Below are 15,794 nucleotides of genomic sequence, written 5' to 3' on the forward strand. Positions count from 1 at the left end.
AAACGCTGACAGGCTGTTCCAAATAAAGTCCATATTTTCATGCCTGATTAACAAAAGGATTCCATGTCAAAGGAAAAGTGACACCCTGTTTTTTGTATAAATGTTTGGAAAGAGTTAATGTGTATTACAGACTTCATGGTTCAGGTACCACCTGTTATTCTATCACTGAAATATTCCAGCATTTCCATGAGGAAAATATCCCTACTTTCCCTCTGTGGACCTAGCGGTTAAAATACAGACGACACAAAGTACACTTGACAAGGATTCACATTTCAACCATCACAACCAACACTTCCATCAGACTTTATTCTTGAACGATATCGACTCGGAACTCAAAGGAAGAAAACAGAAACACCATAAAAGCACCACCTCTACTGATTTGAATACAGTCTGAACTCCACGTATTACTGATTGTTTCAGGTTGCCATTGCATCGTTGATAAAATTCAGTTATCGCCCCACCACTAAAATCAACAAGACACTGGAAACAGAAGGTTGTGGGTGGCCATTTTGGCTCCTGTGGCAGAAGAGAGACCACTGGAAAGTCAGTGGTTAAGTTCCCAAAATGGGTGCAGTGCCAGCGGGGCTCGGTCATGGGGGCATGCTGGTACTTCTAGCCCCACTCCATTGGCATGGTAGATCCAAGTAGGCCTGAGGTAGCCCAAACCCAAACACACATTTTACCAATCATGGGAGGACCAATTGGGCACATGTAGATCACAAGGGATTCCCAGTGCCCTGAAAAGCTCTTTCATCTCACCCAATAACAAAAGAGTGTCCAGGGAAAGAGCTGCCATACTATGGCATCGGGCTCACAATTGGATAAATCCAATCCAAGGTAATCCAACTTCTTTCAATAAACCCTAATACACCATTGGCTTTCCAAACACCAGGGGGCATCAGCTCTTCTCATTGGTGTGTATGGGAGGGATGGTGTGGACTGTGGGCAGGGACTTGAGGACAGGGTCTGTCATGGTGGTGGCACAGCGGGAGGAGGGGAGGGCTGCAGTAGCTACAACCACGGAGGTCATTCCTGTCACTATGGGGGCGGAGCAGGCAGCTTTTTCCTTGGCCAGGGAAGTCTGCAGCTCAGCCCTCCTGGCCAGAGCCGTCCTCAGCTGATCCCGGATCAGGTCGATCCTCTCCTGCAGCTCCTGCAGCTCTCCCGGCCTCAAAGGAACGCCTGAGGAGGAAGAAGAGGAGGGGAGGGATTGCACCAGACTGGCAAAGGAAGTCCCGAAGCCCCCATTTGCACAGACCCGTGTGGCCGGGTTGGTCCTAGGGTTAGTGTCACATCCAGCCGACCCCCCCCTCCCCCCTTCAGACTCGGCCACGGCCCGGGCTAGAAGGCGGCGGCTGTTGAGGGTCTCCAGGTTAAAGTGGACTCGCTTGTCTTTAGCGGCTGCAGCAGTGGAGTCCGTGCTGCTCTCGTTCCACTTGGCCGAGGCGCCGGGGGAAGGGGGGTCTGGGGGAGGCTGGGGGTGCTGGTTCTTCTGGTTGTTGCAGCTACATGGAGATAAAAGGCATGACTTTCAGTAAAGAAAGAAAGACACAGGTCTGGTGCTTAAACAACCACTACTAGTATGTTAGATTGCTTTCAATCTGTATCTCAGTATTAGGGCTAGATTCAATCCATATCTGAATAGTATCGCGGAAAATCTGCGTTTAACGCTCGATTGAAATTTAAAGGGGTAAACACTGCATTCATGGTAAACGCTGCATATGTCGACTCATTGGAAAGTACCTTTACATTTTAAGGGGATACTTCCACGATAAGGGTTGAATCCAACCCTAACGCTTCATCTCCTTGTCTCCTTTCCCCTGGAGACATTACCACTGGTAAAGGGACTGGAAAGGTTTCAACTATATATTGTTTCTTCTAGATTTTACTCAGGTCCTCAGATCAGTGATTATGAAGGAAAGGACAAGGACAGTAAACACATATTTAAAACAGGTCTCCATAATAGCAGCCATTTTGTCACCTTTTTTCTGTGTTGGCTCCCTGCTTCTTCTTCACATCCTCATAGGTCTGGTTCAGGGCTCGGTGGATTTTCTACATAACAAATGGGGCCATAGTTACACTGAGCCAGGGGAAGAGGTGGGAGGGGGAGAAAAGCTCCACACTGATTTATTCAAAACAGACAGAATCAACACCATCTTAGAAATTGTAATTACTTTCCCCCTCTCGTTAATAATCCTCCAACTGGGGAAGGAGCTTAGAGGACCTCCGGGGACTTAAGCCAGGCAGATTTGAATTTTCAGTGCTTTTAATACTTCACTTCAACTACGGTTCCCAAATGGTGGTTCTCTAAGTCAACAGCAGATGGCGATGTTGCCTTTATGTTATCAAATGACAGCCAAGGTGATAAACAGTCCTAATTTTTTTTAAAGACTATCCAAGAGAGTGAAAAACCTACACCATAAACAACCTTTTACAAGCAATCGATATTTGTTCATATTTAATTCCCGGAGGATTTGTGAAGCGTAACTGCTTTTAGATATAGAGTTCGTAAAACATGACAGGGAAAGCCACAAATGTGTTCAAGTAAAAAAGAGCACTTTAAAAAGGCCAATGAAAGAAGCTATGAAAAAGCCTGAGGCAGAGAGGCTCACTATGAAGGTTATTTTATTGACACAAACGCTCACACACACACACACACACACACACACAGCATCTGTCTGTTTCTTTCTCTCACACATTCTCTCTCTTTCTCTCTGACACACACACACACTTGGTTCAATCACACTTTCTCTGTTTTCTCGTTCTTTCTTGTGCACACACATACACACACTCTCACACTTACATTCTCCTTTGGTTCACTCACACAGTCCCTCCCTCCATCTCACCTGGCTAGTGTGGAGCCAGTACTTGTACTTCTGTCGTCGTCGGATGTGTGGCAGCACCATGTGATAGAAGGCGTGCTCCCCAGCCAGGGTGAGCAGTGACGTGGCCACACCCACACACAGCAGCACAAACAGCCCTGAGAAGTGACGGATGCCCATCTGGAGAGTCTGTATAAGAAGGAGGAGGTGAAAGGGAGGGGACAGTTGGGTTACTTGAGTAGGGTTAACACCTGTAACAAAGGGTTTAACAATGTAGTAAATTGTCAACCTCTGGTCCATGGACCGACATCAGTCCTTGGGATGATGGTGATTGGTCCCTGAGAACCTTGTCATTAGATCTCTATCCAATGGATACTGAGCATCATTTCAGGTCTTTCATCTTTTCTAACGCTCCCTGTTTTCACCTCTAGGGGGCAGTCTCTATTAATTTATATTCAGACAGAGATCGACATGGTCCATAGAATGAGTAAATGAGTAAGCCATTTGGATAAGGGGATTGTAAATATAAGTGACAATTGTTTTATATCTATTTTCCCTTATGACTGCTGGAAACAAATGAGAAACCAGTCACATGAAAACAAACTGAAGCATATCAACTTTTCCACAGTAAAATGTATGAAATGCTGGCCTTATAACTTGCAGATATGAAATGTGGAGACCCAAGCTATAGATGTATGTAGCCATGCACAAATGACAGTATAGAGTCAAAACTACCAAAAAGTGTTCAAAATAAATACATTTCCCAGGTCTGAATCGGGCCATTACAGTTTTGACATCAGGACATCATGTCTGTCCTGCCCAAAAAAATATTTAGAATTTTAAAAGTGTGGTGTTTATTAAATAGATGCTGCTGTGTCCCTATTAAGCCCTGTTTATACCTGGTGAAAACATGTGTCCTTTGTCCTGATCTTGTTCACATTCTGATTGTGCCCACATATTAGCAATTGCATCTATACAGGGTATTAAAATGTGTCTGTTTTCTGTCCACTGTGTCCGCATTGTGATGCAATGATTTGACAGATATTTTTCTAAATAATATTTATTCATTTATTTTAAGAGACATATTGATGCCATAAGTCAATAGTGGTACCTGACAATGATTTTAGAGGGCAGAAGAATGATGATTTAAATGGTTTCACTGTCCAGATCCGTTACACCAGAGACACAATGCATCCCTGACTACCTCCGGAGGTAGTTAGGAAGATCTGATCATAATCAGATCACCATCCATATTTTAATTATCTACACCTGTCTAAAAATGTGGGCACAATCAGAACGTGGACAAAATCAGGATAAAGGACGCATGTTAGAACCAGGCATAAACAGGGCTTTAGAGACCTGAGCATTGTGATTAATAACCAACACAATCCTGATCTCCATGCCATTGGCTGCTTTATTGATTTTGTTGCGTTGTATTCTATTTGGTTCTAGATTATTCTACCCAGAGATATGAGTTCTCATTCTATTCCTTTGAGCCTACCCTTCTATTCTACTCTACTCTATTCTAGCCTATATGATTCAGTGGAGGCTGCTGAGGGGAGGACGGCTCATAATAATGGCTGGAATGGAGTGTAATGGAGTGAATGGAATGGTATCAAACACATAAAAAAACATACCATTCCATTCACTCCATTCCAGCCATTATTATGAGCTGTCCCCCCACAGCAGCCTACACCGGTATGATTAGTGTCTACCCTGTGGGCTGCTGCAGATGTCCTTTTGAATTCCAGCAGTGCTTAGAGGACATTTAGCCTAAGTCAGGACGACAGTGTGTGTTTGAGAAGCACAGTGCGAGCAGTGAGAACCCTGTCTGAGTGCCTGCCAGCAATACAGTACAGTAGTTGTATAGTACAGTAGTTGTATAGTGCTGTACACCTCCAATAAAATAGGAATCTAGCCTATCAAGGTCTAACAACATGAGTTGTTGGAGATGTGCTGTATATATAGGCAGCCACATTGTTCAACGCTGTTTGACACTTTGCAGCAAAGGAGAGAGAACTTTTCAGAGGAAATGTTCTAAACCGAAAGCCGCCTCTGATCTTATCTGTAGAGGTTTGGACGTAGATGTGAGAGAGGGAGAGAAGAAAAACTTGAGAGAGGGAGTGGTGGAGGACGGCGGGCTTGTTTCCGAAGTGCTGACACAGTGAACCCCAGGGGTGCAGTACAGGCCCTCCCCATCCCTCCTGCCACCCTCCCATTCTAGACCCAGTCCCTCCTCCCATTTAATTCTGGGACTCGGCCAAGAGAGGGAGCTGCCAGCCTCTGCTCTCTCCCTCCCTCTGCCACTCTGTTCCCTCCCTCCCTCCCTCCCTCCACTTCACCATTATATCTCTCTCCCTTCTCCTCTCCTCTACACCTTCCCTCTCTCTCCCCTTCTCCATCTTACCCACTTCACCCCCCATCTGTCCTTCTCTCCCCCTTTCTCCCCCATCCTTCTCTCTCCCTTCTCCTCTCCATCCCACCTTCTCCCTCTATACTCTCACCCCTCCCTCCCTCTCCCTCTCTCCCTCCCTCTGCCACTCTGTTCCCTCCCTCCCTCCCTCCCTCCCTCCCTCCCTCCCTCCCTCCCTCCCTCCCTCCCTCCCTCCCTCCCTCCCTCCCTCCCTCCCTCCCTCCCTCCCTCCCTCCCTCCCTCCCTCCCTCCCTCCACTTCACCATTATATCTCTCTCCCTTCTCCTCTCCTCTACACCTTCCCTCCCTCCCCCTCTCCATCCTACCTTCTCCCTCTATACTCTCACCCCTCCCTCCTTCTCCCTCTCTCCCTGACCAAGTAGTGATCAGTATGCAGGGGGAATAACTCATCCTATTAGCACTTAGGGCCCCCAGTATGGATGATGTTAGCCTGTCGACTGTGTTTAAGAGTGGACCCGTCCTCCACCATATTGTTTCTGGGAGGGGTAGCTCGTCTCCCCCCGTTCCCCTCCCCTCCCTTCCTCTGTCCCTCAGCCTTTCCCCTCCGAATCCATGTGAGCAGAAGGATGTGGAATGAAAATTAGGAATAATCTGTTCAATGCAAGCCAAGGTAATTCTGCCCTTCAAATTAGAGTAAAATAGAAATGTCATCCGGGTGCTCCTGTGTGAAACATATAGAGGAAACTGGGAAAGATTCAAATGTGGGTGCTCCTGTGTGAAACATATAGAGGAAACTGGGAAAGATTCAAATGTGAAAAACATATGGTTTGTAGGATGTGCTAGTTTTGGATTGATAGATGATAGATGCGCTGCATGTACACTCCTTGGAGTTTCTAACATTGATCCAAGGCAGCTTGAAAATGACAGGCTGGAATGTGATTCTGTCAAAAACGTATATTATTTTACATTTCCAAATATGAATTTGAGTATCTTTTGAGGAGTCGTCGTGGACAGGTACATGACGACATCATAGTTCAAAGGAGTGTCAGCCGGGGTAAATCAATAAAACAAACTAAAATTGTTCCCTTGACGTACCTAAAAGAAGAGATGTTATTGTTAGTCGTGTCGTCAAGGTGAACGAGAGATGTTGTCATGTGGGAAACATCAGTGTCCTACCATCCATTCGTCAGTCTCTCCCCAACGTAAATCAGGTGATCATTTGATGATTAGGTAATAACAAGACTGGGAATGACTTTGATGTTCCTGCACAGATGGCTGGGATCACTGCTTGTCTCTCTAGCACCATTTTCCCCATCCGGGAAAATGCATACCAGCAGGCATGCGCACACACACACACACACACACACACACACTCTCTGTCTTTGCTGGGTCTGTGAAGATCACAAATCAGCGCAGGCTGATGTGGTGTTGGTATTAGAAAAGCAATCCCAGAGTCCTCGGCTGCTAGGCCCTGTCTGTCTGGCTGTCTGTCTGTCTGTCTGTCTGGGTGGGTGGACTAGGAGCCAAAAGGTAAACAGCCCATATCGTCATGCTGATGGGACCAGACGATTGCCCCAGTAACAGGATATCAACAATAATAACACTATTTCATAGGATTATAACAACCAGTTAATGAATTAGTAATGAGTGTACAAAACATTAAGAACAACTGCTCTTTCCATGACATAGACTGACCAGGTGAATCCAGTTGAAAGCTATGATAAGCCTTGAGACATTTGAGACATTGATTGTGTCTGTGTGCCATTCAGAGGGTGAATGGGCAAGACAAAATATTGAAGTGCTTTTGAACAGGGTATTGTAGTAGGTGCCAGGTGCACTGGTTTGTGTAAAGAACTGCAACGCTGCTGGGTTCTCGCTCGACAGTTTTCTGCTTGTATCAAGAATGGTCCACCACTCAAAGGACATCCAGCCAACTTGACACAACTGTGGGAAGCATTGGAGTCAACATGTGCCAGCATCCCTGTGGAACGCTTTGATGGCCAAAGAGGAGGGGTAAAACGCAATATTAGGAAGGTGTTCTTAAAGTTTTGTCCACTCAGTGTATGTCTATGATAGCAGTCCATTGGGGCAGGAATTTCGACCAACTGGGTGCTTGGTGTTAATCCTGAGAGGACATCATAGACACACACAGAGGTCGAATCTAGGAATAAATATTTTTCCCTTAACATCTGACACTGATGGAGTCCAGACTGTCTGAGGAGTGTCTGCAAACCACACTTAAATATCTCTTAGAATGCATGCCCAATACATTGCTTCATTCAAGTGGTATGCTAGTGTGGATATTGGAATAGAGCCAAACATCCAGTTTGATATGTCCAGATGTGTTAGGATGGCCAAACCCAATGTCCATCAACTGTCTGCAACCCACGTGGTGTGCCTACAGGGCGGCCACTCCACCACAGCCACACTAGCCTGGTCCCTATCTGCACAAACAGATCTGGGCCCAGGCTGACGTCGATGGTCAAACACCACCATAGAAGTTGTTGACAACATAGTCCAAACCGGTCTGGGACCGGGACACACACAGACAGACGGACGGAAAACTCACCTCGGTGACGGCGAACACCCTCTTCCCACAAGGCACCACCTTGTACCACTTGTCGTGCAGCATGTCCATGTAGCCGTCTGACTTGTAGCGACTGATGAACTCTGACACGTTGTTGGTTAGAGGGGAGTTCTGTGGGAGGCCTATTCCATAGCCTGGGGGGATAGAGAAACTATTACCGTCAGCATAGTACAATGGGTATAGTAGTTGGTAGAAATTCATGGAAATAATTGTGGTGCGTCCCCTTCTATATCACCAGTCACATGGCTGTGCTATCATTAACCTGGATACAAACAGTGACACAGACGTCTCATATCTGCAAAATAAACAGAAGGCATTTTTACAAAATCATTGTTTTTCTCTGTTCCACATAAAACGCCCAAAATGCTTTAAAGATTGTCCTAAATTGTTTGGTGGAGAACTGAGCAGGGGTCTATAGGCGTATCATTCCAAACTTCACGCAGAGTGAGTTAACTGGCAGACTGTGTCTGGATCCCGTCCGCCCAAGGAGATGAAGTGGATCAATACTAAACCAAATCGGATGACCTTACCTTCATCCCTTCCAGAAGGGGAACATGAGGCTATGGATATTATAGATGAACCAAAGAATTCAGCCTTGACAAATTCCTCTTCTACCTGTACTGCTGATCCTGTACTTTAAACTCCTTTGATGTTTAAATTACATTTAATAAATTAGATTTTTGATATCTGATTCCTGTGGTGTGCGGAAGGATGGAGAGGGAAAATCCCCATCTCGTGGTCTTCAGTGGCAACTGGAGGAAAGATGGATGGAGGAATATATGGGAAAAACAGGAAAAAGTGAAGAACGTCCCGAGCATCCATTATATAATGAAGGAGTGTGTGTGTGTGTGTGTGTGTGTGTGTGTGTGTGTGTGTGTGTGTGTGTGTGTGTGTGTGTGTGTGTGTGTGTGTGTGTGTGTGTGTGTGTGTGTGTGTGTGTGTGTGTGTGTGTGTGTGTGTGTGCCTGTATCATTTAGACACATCTCTCCCAACTCTCCCTCCGTCTCTCCCTCACCTCAACTCTCTCCTCCCTCCATCTCTCCCTCACCCCAACTCTCTCCTCTCCTCCCTCCATCTCTCCCTCACCCCAACTCTCTCCTCTCCTCCCTCCATCTCTCCCTCACCTCAACTCTCTCCTCCCTCCATCTCTCCCTCACCCCAACTCTCTCCTCTCCTCCCTCCATCTCTCCCTCACCCAAACTCTCTCCTCTCCTCCCTCCATCTCTCCCTCACCCCAACTCTCTCCTCCCCTCCCTCCTCTCCTCCCTTCTTGTATTCCTCCATCTCAAAAGAGGACTGGCAGATATTTTATTTAATCACTGAATGGGTTTTACCTCTACCTATCTCTCTGTTTCTCATGGCTAATGTATGTCACTCATCTCCCCCTCCATCCCAGTCCCCCCCCCCTTTCCCTCCCTCCCCTGGGCCAGTCAAGATGACAGATAATAGACAAGCTCTGACATTAACACGTTTCATCAGAGCGAGACATGCCTAAGCATACACACACACACACACACACACACACACACACACACACACACACACACACACAGTCAAGCACATGTAACAGATGTGAAATGGCTAGCTAGTTAGCGGTGGTGCGCGCTAATAGCGTTTCAATCGGTGACGTCATTTGCTCTGAGACCTTGAAGTAGTAGTTCCCCTTGCTCTGCAAGGGCCGTGGCTTTTGTGGAGCGATGGGTAAAGATGCTTCGTGGGTGGCTGTTGTCGGTCGGTCGGTCGGTCGGTCGCTCAGTCGCCTGTCTGCCTGCCTGTCTGCCTGCCTGTCTGCCTGCCTTTTTGCCTGCCTGTCTGCCTGCCTGTCTGCCTGCCTGTCTGCCTGTCTGTGTGCTCCTACAAGTAGAAACAGCTGAACTCTTATGGAGTGTAAAGCGTGTGCTTCAGTCTAACATTCTTAATAGAGTGCATCTCAGATCCCGTTAACTTCCCTTTGTTTCACTTAAAGCCAACAGGGTTGGCCCTCTGCACTGGCACAGACTGGCACAGACTGGCACAGACTGACACAGACTGACACAGACTGACACAGACTGACACAGACTGACACAGACTGGCACAGACTGGCACAGACTGACACAGACTGACACAGACTGGCACAGACTGGCACAGACTGACACAGACTGACACAGACTGGCACAGACTGACACAGACTGACACAGACTGACACAGACTGGCACAGACTGGCACAGACTGACACAGACTGACACAGACTGACACAGACTGACACAGATGTCCCTGTAGCCAAGTGTTGATGAGGATGTTATTCTTAATAAAGCGTGGGCTTGCAGCTTTGAGTCACAATCATTAAATACTGGTTGGCTTTAATCACCAAATTGACAGTCCTGGCACCTTCCAGTTACACTGGCTGTAGCCCACTACAACTCAGTCCAAAAGATAGTGACAAATGAAATCCTAAAGCGGCAGGGACAGACATTCGGAAAGAAGGGACTCTGTGTTAAGCGAAAGTTCAACAGCTGTATTTGAGTTGCTTGATTGTTTTAGTAAATTAGTAAGTAGAGGACTAGCTGCCAACCAAAGAGTGTGTGTGTGTGTGTGTGTGTGTGTGTGTGTGTGTGTGTGTGTGTGTGTGTGTGTGTGTGTGTGTGTGTGTGTGTGTGTGTGTGTGTGTGGAGAGGAAGGCAGTGTGTGTGTGTGTGTGGAGAGGAAGGCAGTGTGTGTGACTGTTGTGTGTGTGTACATATGAGTGTGTGTATGAGATACAAAACTGGATGGAGTGATGAATAGTGAGAAGAAACACAGAGAAAGTGCGATGGCAGAGTGAGGTTAGAGTGAGGGAAGAGTGAGGGAAGAGCGAGGGAAGAGCAAGGGAAGAGCAAAGGAAGAGTGAGGGAAGAGCGAAGAAAGAGCGAAGGAAGAGCGAGGGAAGAGCGAAGGAAGAGCGAAGGAAGAGCGAGGGAAGAGCAAGGGAAGAGCGAAGGAAGAGCGAGGGAAGAGCGAGCGAAGTGTGAGGGAAGAGCGAGGGAAGATTCGAAGGGAGAGCGAGGGAAGAGCAAGGGAAGAGCGAAGGAAGAGCGAGGGTAGAGCGAAGGAAGAGCGAGGGAAGAGCGAGCGAAGTGTGAGGGATGAGCGAGGGAAGATTCGAGGGGAGAGTGAGGGAAGAGCAAGGGAAGAGCGAAGGAAGAGTGAGGGAAGAGCGAAGGAAGAGCGAGGGAAGAGGCGATGGGAAGATTTGAGGGAAGAGCGAGGGAAGAGCGAAGGAAGAGCGACGAAAGCGCAAGGGAAGAGCGAGGGAAGAGCGAGGGAAGAGCGAGGGAAGAGCAAAGGAAGAGCGAAGGAAGAGTGACGAAAGCGCGAGGGAAGAGCGAGGGAAGAGCAAAGGAAGAGCGACGAAAGCGCGAGGGAAGAGCGAGGGAAGAGCGAGGGAAGAGCGAGGGAAGGGCGAAGGAAGAGCGAGGGAAGAGTGAGGGAAGTGAAAGGGAAGAGCAAGGGAAGAGCGAGGGAAGAGCGAGGGAAGTGAAAAGCGACGGAAGTGAAAGGGAAGAGCGAGGGAGGCTAGAAAATGCAATTAACGGAGAGGAGAGATGAGATAGGAGAGGTCTAATTGAGCAAAACCCCAATTACTGCTTTATTATGAATGACTGTCTAGAGGTCAGGGCCCAAAACGGAGGAACATTTCTCACTTCAAAACACAGGCAAAAAAGAGCAATATAATATTCCAGGAGTTACTGTGAAAAGAGAAGGTGTAGATCCTGTTCCACACATGGTTTAGTTGTCTCCCCAAACTCAGAAAAACGAAAACAAAGATCCCTCTTCCCTGGTGAAATTGCTCACTAAATCAGCTCTCTAGAGCAACCAGTTGATTGAGTAATGCAGTTCTCACAAGTCTGTTTCCTGAAATATTGTGATGTAAAGGAAGTGTGAGTAGGGGGGGATTATTTTCAGGAAAAAAGTGAAACAGCTTGACTCAAATAGAATTTGCTCCCCCAATCGCCTGTCCAGAGCGCGTGTCTCATGAAAGATATCTGGCAGACAAAATGTTGCCGTTTCAAAGCTGGTGAGCTATGAAGTTCACAAGTATAAAATATGCAAATGAGACAAGAGGGCATCTCTCTCTCACACACACACACACACACACACACACACACACACACACACACACACACACACACACACACACACACACACATATACACACACACACACACACTTTCATGCCACCAAAAATAGGAAAAAAGTATGTGCGAGCTATCCCACAGTTGTAGAATTTCCGAACGAAAAGGGAAAAAGACAAACGGGAGTGTGTGTGTGTGTGTTTGCATATGTGTGTGTGTGTGTGTGTGTTTGCATATGTGTGTGTGTGTGTGTTTGCATATGGGTGTGTGTGTACTGTATGTGTGTGTCCTGCCCAGTGATGAATCTGAAAACACAGCGTCAGCTGACATTCTACACATCCAACACAGCAGGCCTGCCCTTTCAGGCTAATAGAAACAGCAGCCAGATGACAGACTCTTTCATTACCGTTCCCCTCTCTCCCCCATCCTCCTATTACCGTTCCCTCTCTCCCCCATCCTCCTATTACTGTTCCCTCTCTCCACCATCCTCCTATTACCGTTCCCTCCCTCCCCCATCCTCCTATTACCGTTCCCTCTCTCCCCCATCCTCCTATTACCGTTCCCCTCTCTCCCCCATCCTCCTATTACCGTTCCCCTCTCTCCCCCAACCTCCTATTACCGTTCCCTCTCTCCCCCATCCTCCTATCCTCCTATTACCGTTCCCTCTCTCCCCATCCTCCTATCCTCCTATTACCGTTCCCTCTCTCCTTCATCCTCCTATTACCGTTCCCCTCTCTCCCCCATCCTCCTATCCTCCTATTACCGTTCCCTCTCTCCCCCATCCTCCTATCCTCCTATTACCGTTCCCCTCTCTCCCCCATCCTCCTATTACCGTTCCCTCTCTCCCCATCCTCCTATCCTCCTATTACCGTTCCCTCTCTCCCCCATCCTCCTATCCTCCTATTACCGTTCCCCTCTCTCCCCCATCCTCCTATTACCGTTCCCTCTCTCCCCCATCCTCCTATCCTCCTATTACCGTTCCCCTCTCTCCCCCATCCTCCTATTACCGTTCCCCTCTCTCCCCCATCCTCCTATCCTCCTATTACCGTTCCCTCTCTCCTTCATCCTCCTATTACCGTTCCCTCTCTCCCCCATCCTCCTATTACCGTTCCCTCTCTCCCCCATCCTCCTATTACCGTTCCCTCTCACCCCCATCCTCCTATTACCGTCCCCTCTCTCCCCCATCCTCCTATCCTCCTATTACCGTTCCCTCTCTCCCCATCCTCCTATCCTCCTATTACCGTTCCCTCGCTCCTTCATCTTTCCTATTACCGTTCCCTCTCTCCTTCATCCTCCTATCCTCATATTACCGTTCCCTCTCTCCCCCATCCTCCTATCCTCCTATTACCGTTCCCTCTCTCCCCCATCCTCCTATTACCGTTCCCTCTCTCCCCATCCTCCTATCCTCCTATTACCTTTCCCTCTCTCCCCCATCCTCCTATTACCGTTCGCTCGCTCCCCCATCCTCCTATTACTGTTCCCTCTCTCCCCCATCCTCCTATCCTCCTATTACCGTTCCCTCTCTCCCCCATCCTCCTATTACCCTTCCCTCGCTCCCCCATCCTCCTATTACCGTTCCCTCTCTCCCCCATCCTCCTATCCTCCTATTACCGTTCCCTCGTTTCTTCATCATCCTATTACCTCTCCCTCGCTCCTTCATCCTCCTATTACCATTCCCTCTCTCCCCCATCCTCCTATTACCGTTCCCTCTCTCCCCCATCCTCCTATTACCGTTCTCTCTCTCCCCATCCTCCTATCCTCCTATTACCGTTCCCTCTCTCCTTCATCCTCCTATTACCGTTCCCTCTCTCCTTCATCCTCCTATTACCGTTCCCTCTCTCCCCCATCCTCCTATCCTCCTATTACCGTTCCCTCGCTCCTTCATCCTCCTATTACCGTTCCCTCTCTCCCCATCCTCCTATCCTCCTATTACCGTTCCCTCTCTCCTTCATCCTCCTATTACCGTTCCCCTCTCTCCCCCATCCTCCTATCCTCCTATTACCGTTCCCTCTCTCCCCCATCCTCCTATCCTCCTATTACCGTTCCCCTCTCTCCCCCATCCTCCTATTACCGTTCCCTCTCTCCCCATCCTCCTATCCTCCTATTACCGTTCCCTCTCTCCCCCATCCTCCTATCCTCCTATTACCGTTCCCCTCTCTCCCCCATCCTCCTATTACCGTTCCCTCTCTCCCCCATCCTCCTATCCTCCTATTACCGTTCCCCTCTCTCCCCCATCCTCCTATTACCGTTCCCCTCTCTCCCCCATCCTCCTATCCTCCTATTACCGTTCCCTCTCTCCTTCATCCTCCTATTACCGTTCCCTCTCTCCCCCATCCTCCTATTACCGTTCCCTCTCTCCCCCATCCTCCTATTACCGTTCCCTCTCACCCCCATCCTCCTATTACCGTTCCCTCTCTCCCCCATCCTCCTATCCTCCTATTACCGTTCCCTCTCTCCCCCATCCTCCTATCCTCCTATTACCGTTCCCTCGCTCCTTCATCTTTCCTATTACCGTTCCCTCTCTCCTTCATCCTCCTATCCTCATATTACCGTTCCCTCTCTCCCCCATCCTCCTATCCTCCTATTACCGTTCCCTCTCTCCCCCATCCTCCTATTACCGTTCCCTCTCTCCCCATCCTCCTATCCTCCTATTACCTTTCCCTCTCTCCCCCATCCTCCTATTACCGTTCGCTCGCTCCCCCATCCTCCTATTACCGTTCCCTCTCTCCCCCATCCTCCTATCCTCCTATTACCGTTCCCTCTCTCCCCATCCTCCTATTACCCTTCCCTCGCTCCCCCATCCTCCTATTACCGTTCCCTCTCTCCCCCATCCTCCTATCCTCCTATTACCGTTCCCTCGTTTCTTCATCATCCTATTACCTCTCCCTCGCTCCTTCATCCTCCTATTACCATTCCCTCTCTCCCCCATCCTCCTATTACCGTTCCCTCTCTCCCCCATCCTCCTATTACCGTTCTCTCTCTCCCCATCCTCCTATCCTCCTATTACCGTTCCCTCTCTCCTTCATCCTCCTATTACCGTTCCCTCTCTCCTTCATCCTCCTATTACCGTTCCCTCTCTCCCCCATCCTCCTATCCTCCTATTACCGTTCCCTCGCTCCTTCATCCTCCTATTACCGTTCCCTCTCTCCCCCATCCTCCTATCCTCCTATTACCGTTCACTCTCTCCTTCATCCTCCTATTACCGTTCCCTCTCTCCCCAATCCTCCTATCCTCCTATTACCGTTCCCTCTCTCCCCCGTCCTCCTATCCTCCTATTACCGTTCCCCTCTCTCCCCCATCCTCCTATTACCGTTCCCTCTCTCCCCCATCCTCCTATTACCGTTCCCTCTCTCCCCCATCCTCCTATTACCGTTCCCTCTCTCCCCCATCCTCCTATTACCGTTCCCTCTCTCCCCCATCCTCCTATTACCGTTCCCTCTCTCCCCCATCCTCCTATTACCGTTCCCTCTCTCCCCCATCCTCCTATTACCGTTCCCCTCTCTCCCCATCCTCCTATTACCGTTCCCTCTCTCCCCCATCCTCCTATTACCACTCCCTCTCTCCTTCATCCTCCTATTACCGTTCCCTCTCTCCCCCATCCTCCTATTACCGTTCCCTCTCTCCCCCATCCTCCTATTACCGTTCCCTCTCTCCCCCATCCTCCTATTACCGTTCCCTCTCTCCCCCATCCTCCTATCCTCCTATTACCGTTCCCTCTCTCCCCCATCCTCCTATCCTCCTATTACCGTTCCCTCTCTCCCCATCCTCCTATCCTCCTATTACCGTTCCCTCTCTCCTTCATCCTCGTATTACCGTTCCCTCTCTCCCCCATCCTCCTATCCTCCTATTACCGTTCCCCTCTCTCCCCATCCTCCTATTACCGTTCCCTCTCTCCCCCATCCTCCTATCTTCCTATTACC

At 48.7% G+C, this 15,794-nt stretch overlaps 1 protein-coding gene across 1 annotated transcript in view; it reads right to left on the reverse strand.

Moving 5' to 3' along the window:
- Positions 1–264: 264 nt before the first annotated feature.
- Positions 265–15,794, reverse strand: part of LOC110531395 (glutamate receptor, ionotropic, N-methyl-D-aspartate 3Bb) — a 114,014-nt gene continuing 98,484 nt past the window's right edge. The window contains exons 6-9 of the mRNA XM_021614590.2: positions 7,766–7,917; positions 2,847–3,011; positions 1,982–2,052; positions 265–1,505 (exon numbers count right to left, since the gene is read on the reverse strand). Of these exons, the coding sequence (XP_021470265.2) occupies positions 899–1,505; positions 1,982–2,052; positions 2,847–3,011; positions 7,766–7,917 (995 nt within the window). The 3' untranslated portion in view covers positions 265–898. The remainder of the gene's footprint in view (positions 1,506–1,981; positions 2,053–2,846; positions 3,012–7,765; positions 7,918–15,794) is intronic.

This window comes from Oncorhynchus mykiss, chromosome 1 (assembly GCF_013265735.2).
Source record: "Oncorhynchus mykiss isolate Arlee chromosome 1, USDA_OmykA_1.1, whole genome shotgun sequence".
Taxonomy (NCBI): Eukaryota; Metazoa; Chordata; class Actinopteri; order Salmoniformes; family Salmonidae; genus Oncorhynchus; species Oncorhynchus mykiss.